The sequence below is a fragment of the Poecilia formosa genome, unplaced genomic scaffold, assembly GCF_000485575.1.
Source record: "Poecilia formosa unplaced genomic scaffold, Poecilia_formosa-5.1.2 Scaffold65, whole genome shotgun sequence".
NCBI lineage: Eukaryota > Metazoa > Chordata > Actinopteri > Cyprinodontiformes > Poeciliidae > Poecilia > Poecilia formosa.
In genome coordinates, this window is record NW_006800004.1 from 1,900,306 (window position 1) to 1,922,833 (window position 22,528).

The 22,528-nt window shown below is 38.0% G+C and overlaps 1 protein-coding gene across 6 annotated transcripts in view; it reads left to right on the forward strand.

Moving 5' to 3' along the window:
- The first annotated feature begins 332 nt into the window (after positions 1-332).
- evi5b (ecotropic viral integration site 5b) overlaps positions 333-22,528 on the forward strand; it is a 49,215-nt gene continuing 27,019 nt past the window's right edge. For 5 of the 6 annotated variants that reach the window (XR_001662442.1, XR_001662441.1, XM_007554693.2 and 2 more), the window contains exons 1-3: positions 333-440; positions 11,248-11,480; positions 20,292-20,481. Coding sequence is in view for 4 of the 6 variants with exons in the window: in XM_007554693.2 (XP_007554755.1) it covers positions 348-440; positions 11,248-11,480; positions 20,292-20,481 (516 nt within the window). In the remaining 2 variants the exon portion in view is untranslated. Of the gene's footprint in view, positions 441-2,763; positions 3,023-11,247; positions 11,481-20,291; positions 20,482-22,528 lie in introns of those variants that run through there. The other variant, XM_007554694.2, reaches the window with a different exon arrangement.

Genomic DNA, 22,528 nt, shown 5'->3' on the forward strand with positions numbered 1-22,528 from the left:
TCTCCACAACGTCAGCTCCTTCCTTAGCCAGAGGAGTGTCCAAGCAGCCAACAAAAGACATGCGTCATGCCTGCTCTCACCTAAAACCTGAAAGGTAGGTTTGTGGACTGTTTGGTATGTGAACCTAGGCAGTCACACAGATAGATTTTCCCCAGAATTCCTTTATTCCTCACCAGGTTTCTTTCACTCAGAGTTTCTGTTCACATTGTGAGACACTGAGTGAAGCCAGTCTAATTGTGGCTGCTGTAAAGTCATTGTTAGTAAATTCTGATTAGGTTAAGAATGGATTTTTAGTAGGTTTTTTTTCACTTATTAATAGCATTTGCTGCTTTTAGAATGAAGATTCAATGAAAGATCAGTCAGAGATATCAAACAGCCTGAAACTCCACGCTGCTCCAACAGAAGTGACGTTTTTCTTTCCTTTCAGCAATGAACTCCAGGTAAGATATTTTAATATTGGAACACTGATTAGTTACACATTACATAACTCCTTATCATTCTTTCCAAATAAATTGAACTAAGGTACAAACTGACATAATATTCGATCATAAGCTCAAGTTGGGATTTGTGCTTTTAATAGCAAGGCAAGTTTATTTATGGAGCACCATTCAGATACAATCAGCCAACGTACTTTACGGGGCATCACAGGAAACAAAAAAGAAAATAACAAAGCATAAACATGAGGACATAAAATAGCACTTGATGAGACAGCCTACTGACCCGTTCAACAAATTTTATTCAAAAGTCTATTTACTTGAGGAACTTTTAGTGAAACACATTATATAGATTAACTACACCAGATGGATGTTTGAATGGCTTTATTTCTATTAACTATGATGATTTTCTACTTACAGCTAAAGAAAACATGACATTTAAAATTAGAATATTACATTAGACCAGTGACAAAAAAATTAACACTGGGGTTTACTACAAAGTCTGCTTAATACCAAAGTACTTTTTGTTATTTTCAAAAGGTACTTTTAATCTGACAGATGAACCTCGTCAGAAAGCAAATCCTAATTTACCAAATATGACTGCACATGTTTACACTGGCTACAGTTTAAACCACTTTTCCTGATCCACTGGGATAAATTCAGTAAATGTGGACCACATTTTGGGAAATCTAGAATTTCCTTAACCTAACAGTGTGCTAAATCCTGAGACCCTTGATGAAAAAGCTTACATCTCTTCTTTACACTTAGTGTTTTGTGAAAGTGAACTTTTAAGTCAGTAGTCACCTACTTTGGTCAAAAATATGAAATCACAACGTTCCCACAGCTGCCCTGAGACAGAGCTGCTCTGACACGATTCATTCCTCGATGACCTTTGAGTCATTCACATTGTGTTTGTGATAGATAATGAAAGGGTAAACAAGTTGTTGAGACTTCTGATTTGCTTTAGGCTATCTTGGTTTTGTATAATAACCTTCATATCAGCAGTTGTATAAGAAGGTCAGGGGCAAAAAGGTTCTCCATTAAAATGTGTGAGGTTTTTGTCAGGTACTCCATTTTCTTCTCACATTCCAAAAACATGCATGTGAATTAATAAGTGACCCTGAGATGTTTAGTGGAGAGTGTGACATTGTTTTTAGGGTTGTGTTTGGCCTACATCCTGCCTCTCACCCAGTCACTGCTCAGACAGGGAAAGGTCTTAAACCATTTTACCATGAGGGCCAAAATCATCAAGTTGAAAGCACTTGAGGACCACAAAAAACAAACAAAATAAATATGTAAATAAATAAATTCTTTAGAATTTTTGTATTTTGGTCTGCTCATATACATATTAAACATTACATTTTTAATGAAACAGAGCAGTGTAATTTTTGTAGATGAGTAATTAGATCCAAAATATAAAAAGGGTCCCTTATTAAAAGACAGACATATAATTTGAAAACATTTGAGTTGACTTTTTTTCCATGTGTGGGCAGGTGAGATTTTAGGGTTATAGGTCAGTGCTTCTGTATGTAGCAAAGTTTAATAAAAGGGGGATGAAGGAATTTCTTTGTTTGTTTAAGATAAAAGCAGAAACATGATTAATAAAAGAGAAATACTTAAAGTTTATTATTATTATTATTATTATTATTATTATTATTATTAGTAGTAGTAGTAGTAGTAGTAGTAGTACTATTAAAAGATTTTATTTGTAAGTGAAAATTTACCCAAGAAAATGAAAGATATTCATCTGCATTAGTTAGAATTGCTAATCTGACTTTAGACACTTTGCCATAAACAGACTAAAGAGGGTAAGGAAAACTGAAGGATTCACCAAAATTTTTTATCTTGTTTTAGCAGAAAAATGTGACAATGTGGTTACTATTGAAATGTCTGTGAAAATTGTCACTCTAATTTCTTATCGATAAAGTTTGGTATGCTATTGTGAGTTTTAATGGCGTCGTTGTGGTCCACCCACAAAAAAACATTAGAGCCATTAAAACTCTAGTTAAATATCAGTGCAACATCAGTTATTGTGCTTGAATGCAAATTTTTGGAATTATGCTCCAATTTTATTTTTGGCCCATTTTAGCTAAATTCACTTCTGGTCTCCATTGTGAAAATAATCAAACTATCTTTTTAAAAACAAAACAAAACAAAAAACAAAACAAAACAAAACAAAACGCTTTTGTGTTTAAGAATGTCGTACTTTCTCTTCATGAGTAAATGGCAACGCTTTCCCATAAGACCCTGGATTGCAGTTCCTCACGTTGACCACTTGGTGACAGTGTTATATCAGGTTGGCGCATGCTCTGTTAGGATGTAAACAGTCGAGGCCGTGTCTGTGGGTCGGAGACATTTGTGTACACGTATTACGGCTGCATGGGCTGGACCGAGGAGTCAATGGGAACGGGCTAACTTAATGCTGGCTAGCTTTTCAAGAAGAAACCTAGCCGCACTGGCTTGTCCTAATTTTCTATGACCGCACGTAAAGCGTTTCCGAGCGGAACTTTTTCTCTGACTAGTGGAGCTTTATCTTCGTGCATGGGAAACAGGAGACATTTACTGCTGCTGGCTGAAAACGCTTCAAGGTAAAGGATGTCTTTGCTTTTTTTTCCGGGCTCGGTCTATTTACTGGAGTTGACATCTACTCACTAACAGACTCAAAGTTATTCCATTGTTTTTAAAGTCAATACTGTGACATTGCGCTCAATTAATACAAATGGTTATTACTTAACTCTTACATTCGGTTTGTCGCAGTATTACTTCGAACTGGGGCTTGTCAGTGGTGTCGATAGTGTTTGACGCGTTTGCAGCCGGAGACTTTTTAAGACTGTGGATGTTTGTTATAAAACCCATAAAATAAAATTAAGTATAAGTCGCCATTTTAGCTGCAGAAGGTAAAAAAAACAACGATGTCTTCGTTTAGCTTCAGCGGATTTTCTTCTCGGTAATGCCGTGTAACTTGTGGCGCTTTCTGGAAGAGAGACTACTGTTGAATTTGATGCTAGATCCCCATTTCAGCGCTCAGCACCATCGAGCCATAAAAGGAACCTGGGCAGCAGAGGCTAACGCGCCGCTTCTCTGTTTGCTGTTTGGAGATGAGCATGATTTACAGAGAGGGAAACATTATATGTGGAACAAGCAGAGGATTTAAACCGCTCAGCTGTGGTGCTGCTGCGATGTAGACTGTGTCTCAAACTCCGACTGTAGACAAGGGGGAAGAAATCCAGTAAACAAGGATGTTGTGGGTGATAAACCCACCTGAGATAACCATCTTTAACGCAGCAGAGTTCTAAATATTGCACCACTGCATTAAAACGGGAGAAAGTAGTAAGAATACAGAGACCTAATGAGAAACTTCATTAAGGTCAGAGAACAAATGAAAGACAACTTAAAAATGCCGTGTTTTGTTTAGGAGCTGTATTTTTTTTTTTTTAAATTTACATAATTAACCTGAACGGCATTGAAACATTCAACAAGCCACGTTGTCAACAAGTCATGTGCAACAAAAAAGTGTTAGTTTAGCAATTCAGCAAGCTGTCTCTGCATAAACACATTGTGAAAAGGAGGAAGGTGAGTTTCAAAAGCTATTTTTGCTTGCAAAATATCTGTGATGTCCTGTAGAACTGATAATGCCGAGTGTCGACTATCGGTGATGAGTTACACAAGGCAACGTGCGTTTTCAAGCATGTCCTATGCAGAGCTTCCCCCAGAAAACCTGCTAAGCCCAGTGGTAAGGGCAGTTATTGATTTAAAAAAATGTTGAAAGTTGACTGGAAATTTGAAAATATCAGTAGACAATTATGTGTTATTGGAAAACATTATTAACAATACTTAAAAAAAGGAAGCATAAAAATTACAGTTATGCTAAATAACATTTTTTTTTTGCACTTCAGTTGTGCAAAAATGCCATGTCTTTTAAAGTGTCCTATTTAAAGTGTCTTTTATCTTTGACTTGTCACTTCATTCTCTGAAGTTGTTAGCGTGGTGAACGGTAAAGTCGTCTGACCTCAGCCTCCCTATGTGTTCACATACTGACCATACTGTGTTGCCATTGTGCTTCCAACCGTTTCACCAAAGAGACTCTTTAGCCAGTCTTTGCTATTATCACTGTTACAAGTATATAAAAAATTCTATAGTAAATACAAAACAAAAAAAAAGTGATGCTTAGCCTGGTGGGGGCATAACTAAAGCCCAGTGGCCCACCAGGCTTATAATGCACTGGGTGAAGGCTTGTCATACATGGTATTAATTTTACTTCTGTATCTGGAAATCCTCCATAAATGCTACCAGGGACAAGCAAATCCTGGATGGGACATGTTTTGTGTTTGTAAAGCACTTTTGAATTTTGTTGCAGTAAAATGAGGGTGTGTGAATAAAGCTGAAGGAGAGGGATTCCCTGGTGCTGAAGATATCAGAACTATCTGTGGAAGCACCTGTTGGTGACTGGAAGTCATTACTCTCTATAAGCTAAAACTAATTGAAGATCTAGTATTATTTAGCAGCACACTGAAACCTGGGGCCTGTATCACATGTAAACTAATGTTCAAGGGTTGCCATTTTGTATTTTATTATACAATAGTTCAAGTTTTACATTTGCCCCTGTAGCAACACTCGCGTGGAGATCTAGTCCATCTGTATGTCGAATGTGAAGTTTCAGTCCCAGCAGCTGGTGAGAAACTAGTTTCTGTTCTTTGAATTCAGTCACACTGCCTGAACCAGATGCTTTATTTAAACACTTGAGTGAGTTCCTTCTCTGTTTCTTGGCTGCTCAGGCCCAGATGGTTCTTATGATAGCTGCAGAACTTCATCAGTACTTTTTCTGTGAGTGTTAGTTTGGCTGTGGCATTGGACTGGAGGGGGAGGGGGTGAATTAAAGATTAGCTTTAAATCTTCTGTGACGTGAAGCTGCACAGGGTTTGCTTTCCTGCACCAATTGGTTGAGCTAATGATGTGTTGAGATGAAAGTAGCAGTAACACATCTTGCTCTTGAGTTTATTTAATAACAAACAGGATGGAAATAGCATTTTTTAAAAACACCAACATACGCTTTTTGCTATCAAAACTAGTGTAAATTCTTAGTAACTGTACATCACAGAGCCTCTGTAATCCTCCTCTGGTGTTGTTCTGGTAGACACAGTACATGTGAGCTGTTGGGTGGGGTTACACCGTTAATTAGACCACAAGTGTTGCTGCCTAGTCTGATTTTATTTTGGGGCGCTAGACTATCGATCCACATTATGTTAGCATTTTGTTTGTTTACACTTGTTGACACCATAGCCTATTCTGATCTACAAAGGTTTAATCACTTGCTTCAGTGCATAAGTAACCCTAATTTAAATAGGCCTACTTATTATTTACTCAATTTAGGCCGAATTTAGGCCTGGGACATTTTATTTCTGGACAATAATTGTCCTAGAAGTTATTGCAATAAATGATAATATTGTAGTTTTGAAAAAAATTCAAGTAATGTAATGGTAATGGCTTTATTATAATCTGAAATATTAATAAATCTTTAATTTCTAACCTAAACATTTAACACTGGAGCTGGAAGACATTTTAAATATGCAAAATAAATAAACAAATCAAATGAATATCAAAGTCTTTTTAAACAACATTCAAAAAAGGGGAGTTTAGACCAACGCTCCAGAAAAACAACTAATTATGGAAATGGAAATTATAGAGATTGTTGTTTTAATTTGTATGAATGCAATGAATTGATTTTAGTGCTTATTGCAATAGCTTTATCTATAGGAATAAATTAGCTATTGTGTATACTTTATTAGACATAATTTTTAGGTGTCATTTAATTGCATTAAGTCTAATTTGTTAGCAGAACTTTCCTTTGTTTGGACAACTCCCATAGCATGACACTGCCTCTGCCATGTTCTGTTTCCATATTCTGACCACACATTTTAAAAAAATACACTGAAGCTAATTTGTTGTAACATAGCTAATAGTTCAAAGATTCTAGAGGTGTAAATACTTGGAAAAGGATTTTGTGCAAAACAGTATGTGCTTTTATTAAGGCAGGGATTAATTTTAACTATAACTTAAAGCAGATAAACTACTGCTTTAAGTTATAGGAGTCAACTTGCAGGTCCCAACTTGTTTGTCCGTGGCAAGTGGCATAGCTGAAAGAAATGTTGCTATGGGCGATGTGGTCTGGCTCTGCGACCAAAACGCACTAAGGGGGCAATTCAAGATGTATTAATTCACTGTATTAAATTATTAAATTTCATGTCTGGTTGGCTCTGCAGTGGAACTAATTTTAGGAAAGCTTTTTGCCTGGTTTCAATAGATGTAACCAATTAACTTTTACACATTTTCAACAACATAATTGACACCTTTATTTATTTATGCAAAAGATGGATTTCTGTCATTATTCTAGTCACTCAAAATCTTACTTTGGTCCTATTTCCAGCTCCTGTGTTTGAGGAAATAAATTAGTAGAAGTAATATAACTCTTAAAGTTTAAACTTTGACTCCATTTTTTACCCTAACATACTAAGACGGCTATGCATGCAGTATGAATTTCTAAAATCATAAGCCAGAGTCTAGACATTTCATTTCCTACCCCACTAGAAGGCTAGCAGTGCTTGTTGAGGAGTAGCCTTCAGCCCGGTCATTGAAATGTTGATTGTACATTTGGAAAGTATGAGCTGCCCTGTGCGTGTGAAGAGAAAGGCCTTTCCACCTCACTTCGAGTGTGTTATTGTGAGCCAAGCCTGGGTTTCAGTGCTCTCACACCATGGTGTCCATTGCAGAGCCCGAGAAGGTTATTCAGGAAGAGAAATGCAATATGAAGATAGGAGCGAGTGTAGCTTAGAATTTTTTTGATTTGTACATGTAGATATAATTTCTAACCATTTACCTGGTTTATTTTCCAGCTATTGTGACTCATCTGTTCAGTTATGATAAGGGAAACACTTCTCACTTCTTCCTCTGGTCTTTTTCACTTCCCCAATTGCCCTGATGTTCCACTGCTCGGACCCTCTGTAGCTTCATTAGCTATGCTCCCAGCATTTCTGGGCTTCTTTCAGTTCTTTGGCAAACAAAAGCAGCAACAAACCCCGTATCCAGGATTTACGGGGAATTCCTGCTTTCATCGGCTCGGTTCACTGGACACAATATCTTTAAGACCAACCTTGATCCTGACATCTGACATAGTAGAACCAGAGTCTAAATTTAAAGTTGCTGCCACATAATTTTAAATCTTTTCAAATCCATCTTCATCTAGGATACATTCACACCAGCCCTGTTTAGTCCATTTTAATCCGACTCTAGTTGGTTTGCCTAGAAAGTCCAGTTCTTTTGGGGAGGTGTGAATGTGTAATCAAACTCTGGTCCGTCTACTAACCTGGGTCTTGGTTGGGTTAAAGTGAAGTCTGGCATGGTTTGAATGCATATGTGGACTGGAGACCGCTCCAAAAGCAAGAGGTGGGCTGTGGTTCAGGGCATTCTGGATAAATCTGACCAAAACAAATGCCTATGTCGAGTGTTAATGGGAGAAATGGAGACAAAAGAGACATCCTACAACCACAAAAATCTTGACGCCATTCTGTTTTGGTTTACATCTTGTGAAGAAGGAAGTTGATCTTGGTGTCTTCTAAAGGAGTTTTTGAGTTATTTGCTTCAGTGGTTCTTGGTTCTGCCACAGATGAACAGGTTTTTGAAAGGATTTGGTTGGTTTGACACATTGCAGTGTGAAAGAGAACGACACCAGCTCAAAATGTAGCACATTTTGGTCCTGAACTGAGCTCAGACTATCAGATGTGAAAACGCCCTTAGATACATAGGAAGCTGCCTTCAACTTTCTAGATATCAGATTTGAAAGAGCACATGTAGAGCTGTTCTTTAAGGTGAAATCTGACTCACTAACGTTGTTGGTCATCGACGCCATAAGAAGCCACGTGGCCCGGCTTTCTTTTATTTTGCTTTCAAAGGGAAAAAAGTCCACAGACGATCCTAGTCTGACTCAGAGCACCACAAAGCTTTGGGTGGGGAGAAAATAGACAAATGCAAATTAAGAGTTCAACTTTTTACAATCAGCTATTATTCTTTATAAACAGAGTTGCTCACTGTTCCACTTTTTATGTCCTTTTAAGCTGTAACTATTTAACCATTTTTAAATGAATTTGGCTCTGAATACCTACCAGTCTTCATGCATCCTGAGTTGAACACTTGTGATTAGATCTCAGTTATCTGCTCTGTATGCAAATAAACATTTGGCTAAACCACGTAGCCAGTTGTCAGCTAAACAAGAAAAGAGGCAATCTGTTGAATGCTTCAATACACCTAGTGGGGAAAAAAAACAACTCCACTGAGACAAAACCAAATTTAAATTACTTAAAACCAGAATGTTTTTTGCTTCCAGTCTGTTCTACCCAGTTTCTGCTGTAAGTGGAAGCAGATGTGACATTAGACACTGCTAAAACATCTCATACCTTCAACTTGTAACAGACTTAAATCTATACTTACAGATTTAAAAAAATAACACAACAATATGAAAATATAATATAAATATAATGTACAATAAGAACAAATGTAAAATTACACACAGATACTTACACCACTACAGAATTATAGTGTTAGCATAATCCTCCTATCATTCTAGAAGAGTTTATGATTTGAATTTGGACAAAAGAAGTCTTCCTCAGTTCATCTATATGCCATTTATTTAAGTGTTTTAGTACTTTACTTATTGATAGGAAGGATTAAACTTATATGTCAGATAAAAAAATGTTTGAGTCCTTGTGCCTTGAGTTAATTAAAAAGTCTGTCAAAGAATTCATGTCGCTTGAACTTTTACAGATTTTTACAACTTATGACAAAATGTAAATGTTGTTGGGGCCTGTTTCCCTTCGGATATCTGGAAAACTAATACTTTTTAATGTGTTCCAGTCTTCCATCCACACAAAGCTCCATATTAGTGTTTGTGTGCACTTATGGGTAAACAGAGATTTAGGGTTCCATTACATTACTGTCTGCAGTAAGTAAAATGGCATCAGCTGATTGGCTAACAAAGGTTTTAGCTTTGCACCATGCTGCATTTGGCATTTTTAAAACAACACAAATGACATATTTGTGCGAGTTCATTTGGATAAAAAGTTTTCTGAAAACGATCGCATGTGTGACACTATTGTTTTAATAAACCCTGCTGGGGGAGTTATTTGTTTCATAAATTTGTACATGTGTAGAAATGTGTAGTTTTGCAGTTGAATAGATGACTTCTTCTGCCTTTCTTTCATTGTATAAAGGGTGGATTTCTGGAGTTGTGGTTTTTTGCAGCTTCTTCATGATCCTCTGATTAATACCACCCCTGCTTGTCCTGTTAGTTTGGATGCATGGCAGTTTGTAGTTGTGCCATGCCCTTTCCATTTTCAGGTGATGCACTTAATTGTGCTCTGTTAGGTGTTTTAAACCTCGGGATAATCTTCTTTGGCCTAACACTCTGCAATACTGGGACTAAATTACACACAAAGATTCAGATGCTTGAACCAATTTTACATTATATTCATCAAAAATGTTGAAAGACATTTATGATTCTTCTTTGATTCTTATTGACTCATTTGTGTTTCTCTATTACATTAATTTAAAATTTGTAGTTGAACATGGAAAAAGTTGAGAATAAAATAGAAACATCTTATATTGACCCTTAGTGGGAAAGTTGAGGTAAAACAGCAGCAAAGTGACTGGTAGATACAGATTCACACAGATAAAAATAAAGAGACTGAAGAGTAAAGGGGAAATTTGCAGAAAAAAAATTAAGATGTACAGTTATTAAAAATGGCATACTGACATTAAAAGAAATGTGTAACTGAGTATCAAAAATAAACACAGAGTACATGGATGTTACTGCATTAAAAACTGAAATAGATCGCTGCTGCTGCTTTTTACTCAGTAGTTTCTATTCTAAATTGTTTCCTGCATTATGACAGCCAGGCTTTTTTTTTTTTTTTTTTTTGCGAAGTACAGCTGTGTGGAATGACTGACTGTAGCACTTTGACCCTTCCTGCAAGTATGATCAGCATATGACTGCAAGACTCTGTTAAGTCGGCTGAATGTTTAAAAGTCTGAGCGAGTGAGAGCGCGGTTCAACAAGCATCTGAAATCCTTCTTTTGATGGATATGGAGATTTAAAACAGCTTTGTCATGGAAAGCGGCTGAAAGGGTTGGATTTCTGGGAGGGAAAAGCAGGTAGGAAACTTTCCTGATGTCACGTCTTTATATGCTTTTGGTCAGGATTTGTGTGTTGTTTTTTTCAGTGGTGGTTCTGAAAAGGAAGCTGATTTAAACAGTTTCTTTTATAATTCTCATGTATGTAGGTCTGCCCAGGTCTGAGTATCGGTCAGATTACGTGTCAGGAATCACACCTTTGTCGCCATTTTTCCCCATGAGAGGGAATGATAATGTTAATCATTGCTCTGCTCTGTAAAAAATTCTCTTTAGCAAAAGCAGGACTTCTTGTTGTTAATCTGTTGGAAAAAAGGAAAAGTGGCTAGAATGTGTTGTTAAAGTAGCTTTAAAATGAAACCAACCCAACATCCACTGCTGATTGTCACGATTCAGTCCTGACTCATCAAACGTTTGCTGCAGCACAAGCAAGCAGTTTGAGGTATTGATCAGGAAATCAGAACATTGGCTATAGCGGAGTGAAAGCTCAGCAGCCGCATCGATCCGTTCCCCTCTGACTGGACGACGTCTGGTTGGCATGGATCTAAGTTTAGACGGTGACTTATTGTGAGACTGAGCCCGGTGAGGTCGGAAAGTGATTACATAATAAAAAGACTTGTGTGGTCTTTCCCTGCAGGTGGCGACAGACAAGGTTGCTGGAAAGCTGAGTTCTACTCTCTCATGGGTGAAGAACTCAGTCTCCCACACCGTCAGTCAGATGGCTAGCCAGGTGGCCACGCCCACATCTCTACAGACCCCCACCACTTCCTCGTCCACGTCTCTGTCCTCGCCCGCCCTCTCGCCGTCCTCCCCAGCGCAGCTCAGCCCTGACGATGTGGAGTTGCTGGCCAAGCTGGAGGAGCAGAACAGGTCAGTGGTCTGGCTGACGCAGCTTATTCAGTTACCTTTGCATGATGATGCAAGATGGGATTTTTTCTTTTTTTTTTTCTTTTTTTTTTCCAAAATGAATTTCTCTTCTCGTTCTTAACAAAAGTTGGGTCTTTTTCCCTTTTTGTATTTTTGAAGTACATGATTATTGTTTTGTTGCGGTAGCCCACCAGGGGAGACATTGTTTATAACTTCTTTTATGTCAATAACTAGCAAAGAAAGCCTTTTCTGTGCAAAGGTTTCTAGTCAGTGTTCATGTTCTTCAGTCATAAATGAATCAGAATTAAACTGCAGGTGAAGATTGGGTAACATGACTCATCAGAGAAACCCAGCCACACATGCTCACTATTACAGTTTTTATAATAGGAATTCAAATATAATGCTTAAAACCGCCAAGAGAGAGTATGATTGTCTCATCATACTTTTTTTTTTGAATATACACAGACAAAACAAAGTCCAGTGTGGTCTTCAGGTATTCGTAGCGCGTAGTGGGTTTTTGTTGATATGAAAGAAAAAAATTAATATAATAATAAAAAAATAATAATCAAGCATTATGTCCTTAATTATTAAGTTCTTAATTACATTACTGATCATAAGAAAATTAAGAATACTATTACTAATGAAGTATTCTCATCAGTCTTTTGAAGGGATTTAACCTTTATGTTAGAATAAGAACCAATCTCAACTCCCCAAGATTATTGATCATTCACTGATTACACTGGCCAACAGCCAAAGAATTGTCTGGAGTTTTTCAACTGTTTTAGGGTCATGTTGATGAGCTGAATCCAAAAATCACATTGGTTTTGCTCAATCAGGTCAATTTTCTGAACTATGGAGCAACATGAGCATCAAAATGCAGGACTTGTTTCCACATCTGGATCAGTTTCCTGAGAATCTGATCAATGAGTGACGAGCAGGAGGAGAGACTCCATCAGGAGAGAAAAGAGATGGAGACGTAATATTCAATTTACATGTACGCACCCTTATCAGTGTTTATTATTCAGTTTACAACAATCTAAGTTTGTTGCATATAATTAATACACTTTGTTAGAAAACAAATTTTTTTTCTCCTAAAATCTTTTTTGGATGAGAAATATTAATGGAAATGAACTGATAACATTACAAAAATATAATCAATTTAATCAGAAGATTGGATTATTCTAAATCAGATTAGAATAAGAAAGTGACCTGATTGAGAAAAATGGATGTAATTTTTGGATTCCATGGTTCAAAATATAAAAAAAAACATAGACAACTTCCGAAAAATATTTTTTTGCAACCCAGTCTTACTAATGTTGACTGGAGAATCCACGCTGCAGGATGTGTGGCCATTCTTCTGTAATCCTCAAAGATCTGTGAATTATGACAAACTTCTTAGATAAAACTGATCTGAATTCAGTTTCACATCATAACTGCTATTAAATGGTCGTAATTGTGGGGCTACATGATTTATCAGCACCAACAACGGTATCGAGCAATTTTAGTAATTTTTTTTTAACATGTTGTTATCGGTTCGGCAAGTAAAACTGGGCCAATAGTAACAAATGAAATATTTCAGATTAAATTGTCCTTTGTGTTTCTGGAGGAGGCTGGTCATGTGGTTTTAGTTTGGTCATGTGACACTAAACGTGGTGCCGTGCAGGACTGCAGGATGTCTAACTGAAACAGAAGAAATGCCAGCAGTGTGGTCGTTTTTCTTTCACAATATTGAAATAACAGAAATACATATGATGCAATGTTGTCACATACTGGGTATCGACCATGGTAGCAAAATTAATAGTGGATATCGACATCTGCACTAGTTTTCATATAGGTGCATCAGGTTTTAATGAAAATCTGAGCTTTCCTTTTTCCTCCGTCTTGCAGTTGGGTTGGAAGTAGATAATTTAAAATCCATGCATCCATATATATATTTTCACTTTTTACACTTTTTTAGCCAAATGTCAAACGAAACTATCTAATTTTAAACCTGTTTTGTTCTATTTTTAATGTTTTTAATGGGAATTCTCGGTTGTGGTGGATGGAGATCTGTGTTCCCACACTGCTGCAGCACTCCTACAGGGGGAGCCACTGAGCAACAGAGGTAGGGCTGGTCTAATCAACCGCCTGGTTGTAGATCGCTCAAAGGAAACACTCACCAGAAACAGTCCTGGCTGATTAAAAACGGTTCTGGGGAAAACTATTCTGGAACCAATAGTGGAAATGTGTTTATTATTATAGAACGGCCCTATTATTTGGATTTTCAAACCAATAATTTAAACATTTATGCTAATGTGGGCAGAACCTGCTGTGGTTCCTTGTTATTTCACTCTCGCCAGTTTACCTGCCCACTTTGTCCAAACAAACTCCCATCTGGTACCAGCAAACTCACTAAAAGATGTGTGTGTAGGTGTGTATGTATGTCATTATAAAATTAAACAACTGACTGAACATTGTGGTGGAAGGAGAACATTAGCTATGGGTACAATTTTTTTCTGCATGAGTAGATTTTTTTTAAGTACCTTACTAATGTACATAGATAAAATGATGGCTTCCTCTCAGAATTTAGCAGTATCATTTCAGGTGACCTGTTAATTTGGCAAGGTTTATTTATTTATACAACATGAAAATATAAGATTTCTTGATATTTTAAAAAGAATATCCCAATATTGGCTAAATCTTGCTGTGTTGTCTTGTTGGCTTTGTGTTCAGAATACCTGACACAGTCACTGTAGAAGTTCTTTCCATCCCCCTCTTATCTGCACACACCTGAATGACATCTAGCAGGTTGTGACTTGCTAACTGGAGACTAACTCTAGGAAGTTTACACTACATTTTCTTTTCTTTGTTTTTATCAGGTTAGCCTGTTTTTGCTCTGTGGCATCACAGCGCTTTTGATTTGAATCTGGCCTTCAGTAAGGAAAACGTTCCGAGCTCATCGACTAAATGGTTCTCCTCAGTTTGTATCTCATCTGACAACTGATGTTCAACTGGCTTTACACTGATTTACTCTGCAGTGAGAGATTGTAGATGAGATCAAATCAAATGTCGCTGTCGATTATCACTTTTACAACAATGTTCTGTCTTGTTGCTGAACTGATTGGTTTTGTAGGAAGACCAATAACTTGCTGCAGGCTCCCAAAGGCCACATCACAGCATGCCAAGTGGTGTATGCATGGAATCACCAAGGGTGTGTGTTGTAAATTGAGAACGTTGTTGTGGCCTGCTGATTCGGTCGTTGTTCACATTGAATTAATAGACTGTTAGAGGATGACGCAACAGCCTTCTTTTGCCAGCTCTGGGAATTCTTTCTCCGTTGAGCCTTTCATCCATGGCTGAGCAATGTGTGTGTGAGAGTAGAAGAAGCTATTACGGCACAAATGTGCCACTCACTCTTATTGTTGAGGGTTTGTTCACTTGCTCACTGTTGAATCCATCACATTGCTTGTCCAGCTAAATAACTTTTTCTTGGATACGTTTCTTTTGGGTGAACAGATCATTGCCTGTATGATTCTTTCAGAGTACCATTCTGTTAAGTGAAAAATTAGCATTTTAGCTAGTAATGGGACACAGTTAAATGCAGGGTCTGTAATTGATTAATCATATAGCAATGACAAAATTAGCAATATTTTTAATTTAAAAACAAAATTCTGCTAAATTATTAAATAAACAGACATATGAGCTCAACAACAAAGGTATTTGTTGTTTTTAATTTGTTGCTTAGGTTATTCAACCACCACATTGATGCAAAGTGCAATGCTAAACATTCATCTTTCCAGAGTTTCAGGAACTCCTCATCATTCATGGAATGTCTGTAGAAATGTGGACTGTGGACGCTGACATTAGCATGCTGCTGCTACTGCATGCTTTGCATTGAGATGCTATTTTAGGCCTCAGTAGCTTCACTGATATGCTAACTCCTTTTAGCACAACTAGAACACAACAATAGACTTGTCCAGTGTCCAGTCAGATTAATTTTTGTGGCAAAAATTAAGTCCCAAGAAAAGCAGCTTTATTGCCCATTGTTGTTTGCGAATATCGCTTGTGTGTCACATTTACAGGAGTACCAGCAACACATGAATGCAAAAGTTCCTGCTGAAACGTTCATATGTTAAAAAAAAAAAAAAAATAGCTATTAATTTTGGTAAAAACATTTTAATGCGTGAAAATCTAATTAATTACTTAATTTTAGCTTGCTTGTTCCTGCATCCAGCTAACTGAGCTAAGCTTTAGCCACATGCTAACAGTAAAATCATTTCGTCATCAAGGAACTTTGAGACCAGCTGCAGCAACTACAGTGAGGACTTTGGTATTGGTGTTCAAATCAGAGATACTGCAACTGCTTACCGCAGGTTTGTGTGCTTGGTGAGGCCTTTGGACCCGGCAGAACAGATAAAGGGTATGAGCTTCGTCCCGTCCTGCCACAAGAACAACAGAATCCAGCACTCACTACTGCGCTGTCTAAGTCCAGATGTGTCAGCTTTGAAGAAATCCCAAAGCAATGAGGAGAAAATTATGAGTTTATCTTGGTAAGGTGATCTTACTTCATGTTATACTGATTTAAAATGCAGAAAATGAGAGTGGAGATTAAATTAAAGGTTTAAGTATCTTATTTATAATGTGGATAGAAGTTTAATTGAAAATTGGTGTTTATTTGCTGCATCTCTTGCTTGATCATCATTAGTCCACGTTACTTATTTCGTCTTCTGGCTGTTTAACTTGTGGTGAATTATTAGCAGAGCTCATAGCAGGTTCAGGTTCAACTATAAAACGCAGTTCATTAATTTTTCTACAAAGTGTAAATTCCTCCAGTCTCTGACTTAGGCATTCTGTCTCACTCTGTCCGTAATGTAGTATTTTCTGTTCAGTCCTCTCTCCATGGCCTAAATTTGTCTGGAACCCCCAGCCATTCTGGGACAGCACTCACTGTCCTCACAGGCTGCACTGGAAAGACCTCAGACTTTTTTTCTTTTTTTTTTTCCAAGATCAGGTGTCGGAGTGTTTGTTTCTGTGTCATGGTTTAAAGTTGGGTCTCCTGTTCTCCACATGCTGCTCCTAGATCAGTAACTGCTGCAGTAAACATGAGGCGGTGCATCAGTCATTTCCTGAGGACCCAGATCAAACTCTAGTTGTCTCCAAAAAAACTTGCAACCTCTTTCCTTCTTTACTGAAAAGTATTGAATCTTGAATCTGATTGTTGTTTACATTAAGTAAGAAGAGTAGTTTGTATGAATCAAGCATGTGGTCAACATCTACGTATGATTACACGCTGCATGGCTGTTGGACTGTTTTCTCACGGAATCCTTTCTGGGCATCTTTTGAAATTCTTCACTAATTACTAATTGGCTGATGCGTTTGCAGCTCATCCAACTTTGACACAATGAGTTATTTTAAACCTGCAGAGCTGCCTTGCTGAACACTTGGTGACTTGTAAATAAACAGTTCTGACCTAAAAATGGTTCCATCATTGATGTGAACACAAGATTCAGTTTGCGTTGTTGTCAGGTAACTTGCACAGCGAAAGGAAGGGACTAATTTTAGAAACGTCAGGTTTATAGCTGCTTCCCTGCATTGTCTGGTTTTACTTGGTAGGGTGGAGAACTGCAAAGTAGCTTTTTACTTTATTTTTATCACAATAAAACCTCTTGCTGAAGTACCTTTCTGTTCACTAAGCAAGGTTTCCCCCAGAAAACATGCTAAGCCTGGTGGTAGGGTGCTAGGGAAGTCATTCATCCAGCGGCCTGTTGTGTTTTTGACTTGAAAAGTGTTTAAAGTTGACAGGAAATTTGAAAATATAATTTGATAATTGCATGTTATTAAAAGATTGGAGGATTACCGTATTTTCCGCACTATAGGGTGCACCGGATTATAAGGCGCACCTTGAATGAATGGCCTATTTTAAAACTTTTTTCGTATATAAGGCTCAACACATTATAAGGCGCATAGAATAGACGCTACAGTTAGGGTTGCCACCCATCCCATATTGAATCTATACGATTTGTAACGTACTCTACAAATGTGGATGTGATAATAAAGAACAGATCCCCGAGTACTTTATATAGCAGGCTGTCCCAGTCATTGTTTCACTCATGGTGTTGGTGTTGTGATATTGTGCCCAACTGCTTTCTGGGTAACACAGACCAACTGACATGCTGCCTCTGCAGTCTCTGTCTCTCTTCCCCCGTCCCCTCCAGCTTTAAATGTATAGGGGCTGGTCCCTTGGCAACCCTAGTCGAAGCACCCCCTGAAGCACCCCGGATGAATGTCTAAAGCCAATTTGTTGACATAAAGAATGTCAACAAAACAGTCCGACTCCGGTCAGCGAAGAGAGCCTTCCGCGACTGGGCCGGGGCGTGGCCGGATGATGGTCACCCTTCTCCGTTCACGCACAGCATGTTGATGGAGAACGTGGTGCTAAATGACCTGCAGACGACCTGATTACAAACGGTCGGTAGGTAGATAGGTCAGTCAAACTTTATTAACAAACCAGCTTTCTGACAACTATCCCAGCATGCACCGCGCGCTTCTTCTTCTACGGAAAAAAATGAAGTCGGTGGCTGCTTACCGTAGTTGCTAGACCTGTTGTGGCTCAGTATTGGACCATATATAAGGCGCACCGGATTATAAGGCGCACTGTCGGCTTTTGAGGAATTTGAAGGTTTTTAGGTGCGCCTTATAGTGCGGAAAATACGGCAATTCCTGAATATCAACTATAAAGTCTTAAAAAATGCAAAAATTTTAAAAATAAAATTTTTTAAAAATAAATAATTTTAAAATAAGCAATGCTGAGCCTGGTGGGGGCACATGTAAAGCCTGGTGACCCGCCAGGCTTATAATTCCCTGACTAAGTATATATGAAGATATTTCTGTTTGCCATATTAGTTCCTTGACTTTCCGGTGGCACGTTAACAAGTTGCTTGTTGCTCTTACTGCTGATGGACCTTGAGGATATTAATATGTAAAAGTACAAATGTTCACATTCCAAATATGTCCTCATTTTAGACAGCTTTTGAATTATCAAAACACTTAATCGGATTAATTGTAATCCACTTATCAAAATAAAAGTCAACTAATTAAATAATTGATTAATCGTGAACTGGCATATATAACCTCAAAAAAGGACATTTTCTGAAAAGAATAACACAGTAAGAGCAGTAATTACCATATTTTCCGGACTATAAGGCGCACNAAAAAAGGACATTTTCTGAAAAGAATAACACAGTAAGAGCAGTAATTACCATATTTTCCGGACTATAAGGCGCACCGGATTATAAGGCGCACTCTCAATTATGGCATCCATTTCTGTATTTAACCCATACATAAGGCGCACTAGATTATAAGATGCATGCTAAAACATACGGTCAACAAAAAAAAATTAAAATAAAGGTAACGGAATCAAAATGGTAAGTTTAGTTGAACTTTATTCGACCATGTAACAATACACTCACGTTATTTTTTTATGAACAGCTGGGCAATTTTGCCATCAAACATGCCAGGTTCCCTCTCATCATTGTCAGTCAGTCTCGTTATCAGGTGGCTGTTCAGCAATGATGCCAGCTTTCGCGAAGCTCGGACAACAGTTAAGGCAGATACATTAGCCCAGGCATCCACAATCCATTCACACTTGGTGGCGTAACTCGCCCGGTGCTGCCTCCCCGTCTTAGTTAACGTGTGTTCGCAGTCTGTCATCCATCGCTCCCACGTCGCTCGCAACTTCTTTTTGAACACCCTGTTTACACCAATGTCCAGCGATTGCAGTTCTTTTGTTAATCCTCCCGGAATGATGGCAAACTCCAAATTAGTTTGTTTCACTTCCTTTTTCACAGTAGCAGTGAGATGGATGCTCATGGAGTCGCAGATGAACAGGGACGGTGATGCGTGGAAAAACCTATCTGGTTTCTACCAGAGGCATATGCTGCAGAACTCAGACAACATTTCTCTGATTGGTTTATTGCTGCTGGCCTACGTACTTTACGTATTACGTAATGTCCTCTGATTGTTTTATCGCTGCCAGCGTACGTACTGTACACTTTACAGCTCTCTGTGTCAGGGACAGATTTTGGAATTCAGTGCACACATAAGGCGCCCCGGATTATAAGACGCACTGCTGATTTTTGAGAAAATTTAAGGTTTTAGGTGCGCCTTATAGTCCGTAAAATACGGTAATCCAAAATTGTACAAACAATGTATATATTTTGCATTTAAGATAAAAAAAAACTTAACCTTTTTTGTCTGTATGTTCTACCCAGAAGTCCTCAAGTGACAGTTTTAGCTTCACCTGCTTCACATTCTGTTAAAAAAAGGGAAAAAGATCAGCCCTACATTGTGTTGATGCCAAGTCAAGCAGAAAGTGCTGAGCTTTTCTGCTCAGCTCTTTGAGTTGATAGATGATAGATATCATGTATCAACATAGATGATGTTTCTATCATCTATGTTGATGATAGAAATATTTATATACAATGTTTTAGAAAATGTTTGTTTTCTTGTTCATGAAATAAATTGGAATTGTATTTTTGTAGACCAATAATATTGTATAAGCTGTTAAATGAAAAGTATGCATATATTTTTATCCGGTTAATCATCAAAATAACCAACTAAAATATTCAGTTCCGATCAGTTTATTTATGTTGCGCCAATTCACAACAAACGTCGTCTCAAGGCACCTTACGACAAAAAAGTCACTTCAGTTCAATCGTACATGGATTTCACTTGATCGTATTTGTCAAACACTGCAACTGCAACTAATAATAATAATAAATAATGCTTAGTTTCAGACCTAATTGACAACATACATGTTTGTATTTTTAATTCTAGGCTTCTGGAGACAGACAGCAAGTCTCTGCGCTCCATGAACGGCTCCCGGAGAAACAGCGGCTCCTCCCTGGTCTCCAGCTCCTCGGCCTCCTCCAACCTGTCCCACCTGGAGGAGGACACCTGGATCCTGTGGGGACGGATTGTCAACGAGTGGGAGGAGGTGCGCAAGAAGAAGGAGAAGCAGCTGAAGGTGAGGCTGGTGCATTAGTGCCGAAGAGCGCTTACGGAGACACGCCTTCAGAACGCCTCGCCAAGGTGTCCTTTCATCCAAACTCCGAGCTGCTGTCATGACAAAGGGTGGAGCATGTACAAGTGTGTGTGAGGTGGAACACACAGCTACTGTCACCACCAAGGGAGTAGCTGCGTTTCCGATGACCATAAAATTGCACCAGTATAAATGGCAGAAATAAACTTACGTAATAGAAAGAAGGCAATTTTGAAATAAGTCATGATTTTTGCTAAAAAGATTTTGCGCTAAGATGACATGGTTTTTCAGCCATAACAAAGTAGAATAAAATTGTATTTCGCAAAACGGCAATGGAAACAATTTTTACTTCACATGAGTCATGTGGTAAAAAAATGATTAAGTTACTTTGATAGTATTTTACCAATATAAAAAAACTAAATAAATACATAAAAATTTTACTACTGTCAAAAACCACAAGGAAGACGACAGGAAGTAGTAGAAGGATGATCGTTTGTGGTGTTTTTTTTTTGTTTTGTTTTTTTTCCAAACTATGTGCAGCTTGCTCCACCAGAGCTCTCACTGCATCACACAGTTCATAGGAAGTTGTGTGTCATTTCAGTGTGTTGAATCCATAGCTCCTCTGTAAAATTGGCGAATAAAATTTTCCCCAAATGCTGCTTACGTAGTCGCTCCCAAGTAGGCGGGGCTTGTTACTTCAACCCTGAATAAGACACTGACGTCTCCTCTGATTGGCTTACAGATGATTAGCTGAGTAACAATCTTATTCATGTGTGGTTTTAATTTAATTTCTTATTTAATGGAAACACCACATTGCAAAACTGTGTTTTTTTTTTTTTTCTTTGTTTTTTTTGTTTTTTTTTTTACATCAGCAGCATATAGACAAATATTTGCGCATATTTGTATTGGAAATGCAGCTGCTGTGTTCTGTTGCCTTTGATTTCTCTCTCTGAGGCGCCAAACGAGTTTCCCTGTTGCGCTAACTTATAAACACACATACAAAACAGCTCACGTAAGAGTGTGTGTGTGTGTAAACAGAAATCCTGTACAGCGTTTCAGTCTGGCTCCTTGTCAAAGCAACGAAGCAGCTGCCATCCTGCCTGGCACACAACCACAAAGGAGATCCTGTGTGTTTGATGGACAATCCGGGAACACTCAGGATGACAACCCTCACTGTTTCTCAGGTGTGAAAACGCAGTTATTAACGTGAAACTTTATGGAAATGAAGGGTGGTGATGATTTAGCTTTGAGACTAGAATCTATTTGGAAGCTGTTGCTAGCGAAGCTACTACTAACTGTTGGCATTGCTTTGAAACTAAAACAGGGCACCTGCTGTGCATCACTGTGTCAGCACAGTGCCGCAGGTGTAATATGCTCCCAAAATTCTTCTCTTCACTCTTCCATTAGTGGAACAAGACATAGATTTTCTCACCCGAGTTCTGGATCTCTGAGCTACTACAGTTACCATGGGCCTATTGGCTGTTTCTGTGATCAGTGCTCTTGTAACCCATGGTTAGCTTAGATGGATGTTCTTGTCTCAACTAATTTAAATGGGATCATTTGCAGTGTTTTAGGAAGCCCTGATCACTCATGTGGATGCTGACATTAACATCTCTGCTGCTGCTACATGGTTAGCATTGAGATGCTATTTTAGGTTTAAATAGCTTTGCTGATAACTAACTCCTTTTTGCACATCTTGAACACAACAGTAGTCTTTTTTATATATATATTTTTCTCCAGTAAAAACTTCTAACAAAATCACTTTATGTACAAAGATACTGGATGGAACTTTTCTATTTGCACATTTTTGGTACACTTGTAAATCTGACACACAACCAACATCCACTAACAGCAATGGGCGATAAAGCCACTTCTCTTGGCTTCCATAGGGTTAAAATTAAATCATTCAAGTTAACACGTTAAAGACCCGGGTCCAAAATCTAATACATTAAGAATAGAGTGGTTGTAAAATTAGCTAATACACAATAATACTGTTGCAAAGCACCATTTTTGATTAAAAAAATAAATAAAT